This window comes from Chanos chanos, chromosome 5 (assembly GCF_902362185.1).
Source record: "Chanos chanos chromosome 5, fChaCha1.1, whole genome shotgun sequence".
Classification (NCBI taxonomy): Eukaryota; Metazoa; Chordata; class Actinopteri; order Gonorynchiformes; family Chanidae; genus Chanos; species Chanos chanos.
The window spans coordinates 45,026,972-45,029,656 of NC_044499.1; the positions used below are offsets into that span (position 1 = coordinate 45,026,972).

General features: G+C 40.4%; 1 protein-coding gene across 1 annotated transcript; it reads right to left on the reverse strand.

Annotated features, from left to right (window-relative positions):
* Nucleotides 1–425: 425 nt before the first annotated feature.
* Nucleotides 426–2,685, reverse strand: cyp26a1 (cytochrome P450, family 26, subfamily A, polypeptide 1). The gene is made up of 7 exons (XM_030775559.1): nucleotides 2,497–2,685; nucleotides 2,087–2,311; nucleotides 1,663–1,944; nucleotides 1,405–1,554; nucleotides 1,178–1,312; nucleotides 933–1,085; nucleotides 426–764 (listed from the first exon to the last, which is right to left on the reverse strand). The coding sequence occupies exons 1-7, from the start codon at nucleotides 2,683–2,685 to the stop codon at nucleotides 426–428; spliced, it is 1,473 nt and encodes a 490-aa protein (XP_030631419.1).

Below are 2,685 nucleotides of genomic sequence, written 5' to 3' on the forward strand. Positions count from 1 at the left end.
CATATCACTCATATGAAGTACCAAATCCTGCTTAACTTAATGAGGTGAAGAACTCTTATTGGGTGGTCATTGTACCCTGGTCAGCAGCACAGTTGGTATCATTTTAATGGAAACAAGTGTAAATTCCAAACAATTTTTATTAAATAACCCCATAGAGTGTAATTTAAATAAGCTGCATACAATACAAATAGCTATGTATAACACAACTACATTACAAATATACATTACAGACACCTTACAGAAATATAGAGATCCTCAAAAGAGTAGTGCCCTTTTCTTAAAAAAATATGAATGAATTTATATACACATCTATAGTATAAACAAAATCAAATACAAAATGTCAAATACATGGCAATTCATCTAAAACAATAAAAATATGTCTATGTACAATGCTCATGCTAGCGGTTCATGACTTCTCATGAAGATTAATTGCTGATGTAACTGCTGAATTTTGTGGGGAGATTGTCCACTGGGTACACAGTCGGGCCTGTTTTCATTGTTGGCGGTCCATTTGACAGTGTCCAGTTACACTGCTGGGTAAGTTCTACTAAAAATATCTTAAGGAGCACTTTGGCAAATTCTTTGCCCACACACATCCTGGAACCTCCTCCAAAGGGGATGTAATTAAACCTGGAGGTGTCCTCCAAGCCTTTGGCCATGAATCGCTCTGGATGAAACTCTTCTTTGTTGGGGAAAACATCTGCAACGTCGTGTGTGTCACAAATGCTGTAAATGACATTCCATCCTTTTGGAATCTGGTAACCCTAATGAGTGGAAAAAGGTGGGAAACAAGGTTTTTAAAGACGAATGTACTGTAAGGGCAAATAAACTGAAATACAGTGATAGGTTATAAATGCACAATTTCAATAAGACATCTACTTTTTCATTCAGCATCAGAAATGGATATCCAAAAGTCTAAATATTAAACTTACATTAAGCTCAAAAGTTTTGAGTGCCACTCGAAATCCTCCAGGGACAGGGGGGTTGATTCTGAGGGTCTCTTTTATGACACATCCAGTGTACTTAAGCTGCTCCAATAACTCTATGCTCAGGGTCTTTCCAGGTGAATATACGCCCGATTCAACCTATGTTAAAGAAAACAGTGTTTGTGTAAATTTTGTGCCTTTGTTAGATCATATAGGACCAATTCTGAGAGCTACAGAATTTTAAATCTTACCTTTTCATGTAGCTCTTCCCTAACACGCTGCACCACCTCTGGATTGAGACCCAGAAACATCACAAGAGAGGTAGCAGTGCTGGCGGTTGTCTCGTGACCACCAAACAGAAGCTCGGTAGCCGACTCTTTTATTGCCTAATGAGAAAACGATAACGCTATGAACACTGCAAACATGACCAATAGCAGTTACATTTCGAACCATTATGGGCAACAGACAATTTGTTTACCTGCACATTGAATGGCTCCTCGCTCTTCCTGCTATTTTCAATCAAAAGTTGAAGAGCATCCTTGTGCTTACGCTCACTGTCATGGTTTTGGATTTTCTTCACAATGTTCTCCTCGATCTTAGAATGTATGAAATTGCGTGCTTTCAGACCCTGGAAAGTAATATATGTTATTGTTCATTATGCCTAATTTCAGTTAATTTTGTGGTATGTTATGTAGGCTGTATACTCCCATTAACAAAAGAGGTTTTTAAAACTTACTCGATATAAGCCGCTGAAGGGGACATCAATCGGCAAGGAGAACAAATTCTTAATCATTTCCTCGAAGGCTTCCACTAATTCTTGTTCATCTGTCTTAATTTGTTCAGGCTCGAAACCAAGTAGGATTCGCATTGCGATGCGGAACATGAGTCGTTTCATCTCCGGGTACACCAGCACACACGCGTCTCGCTGCAGCCAGTCTTTCACTGCGCATCTGACCTCCTCCTGAATGACGGGAATGTACTGCTCCAAAGCATCCCGGGAAAATGCTTTGAGAATTGCCTGCAACGCAAATTTCCAAATCAGTGACACGCTACCACAATGGAATCCGTACTTTACCCAGTGTTGTGGAAATATTTGATAAATGGAACCAGAATGGAACAAACGTGTGTTTTCGGTGTGTGCAAAACCATCGAAGTCCTACCTTTTTCCGGTTTTTATGCTGAGTTCCATGCACGTTGGAAAGCGTATCAGAGCCCAGGATGGTTCGCACAGACGCCGGCCACTGAACAGCAACAAGTTTGTGTTCACCAAGCAGAATCTGCCTCACGTTATCGGCACCCATCACCCGCACAGTGGGATTACCAAAGAGGTGAGTTTTGTAGATAAACCCGTATTTTTGTCGCTTCATTCGAAGGAATTTTCTCCTCTGAAACAGTAAACAAACAATGATGCAATGCGATGCGTTTCTCACATGATCTGAGGCTAAAAATGAAACACGCAACTATCGCAATAAACAATACTTATCACTGTTTACACAGCTCATAGTTCCATGTGATGACAGAAATGTACTTCGTTACATTCGTAAAGAAACGTATCGCGTAGATGCATTACCTGAAGGACCAACTGGAGCGTCTCTCCAATGAACGGTAAACCCATGGTACCTGGAGGAAGGGGTCTGCGGCAACTTGGATCAAAACCACGAATCATAAAAACTTCCCACAATTTTACCGCAGCCAAAAAAAGTAAAACGGGTAGGACAATTGTGCAAAGAAAAGTAACTACTAAAGTGTAGAGACCCAT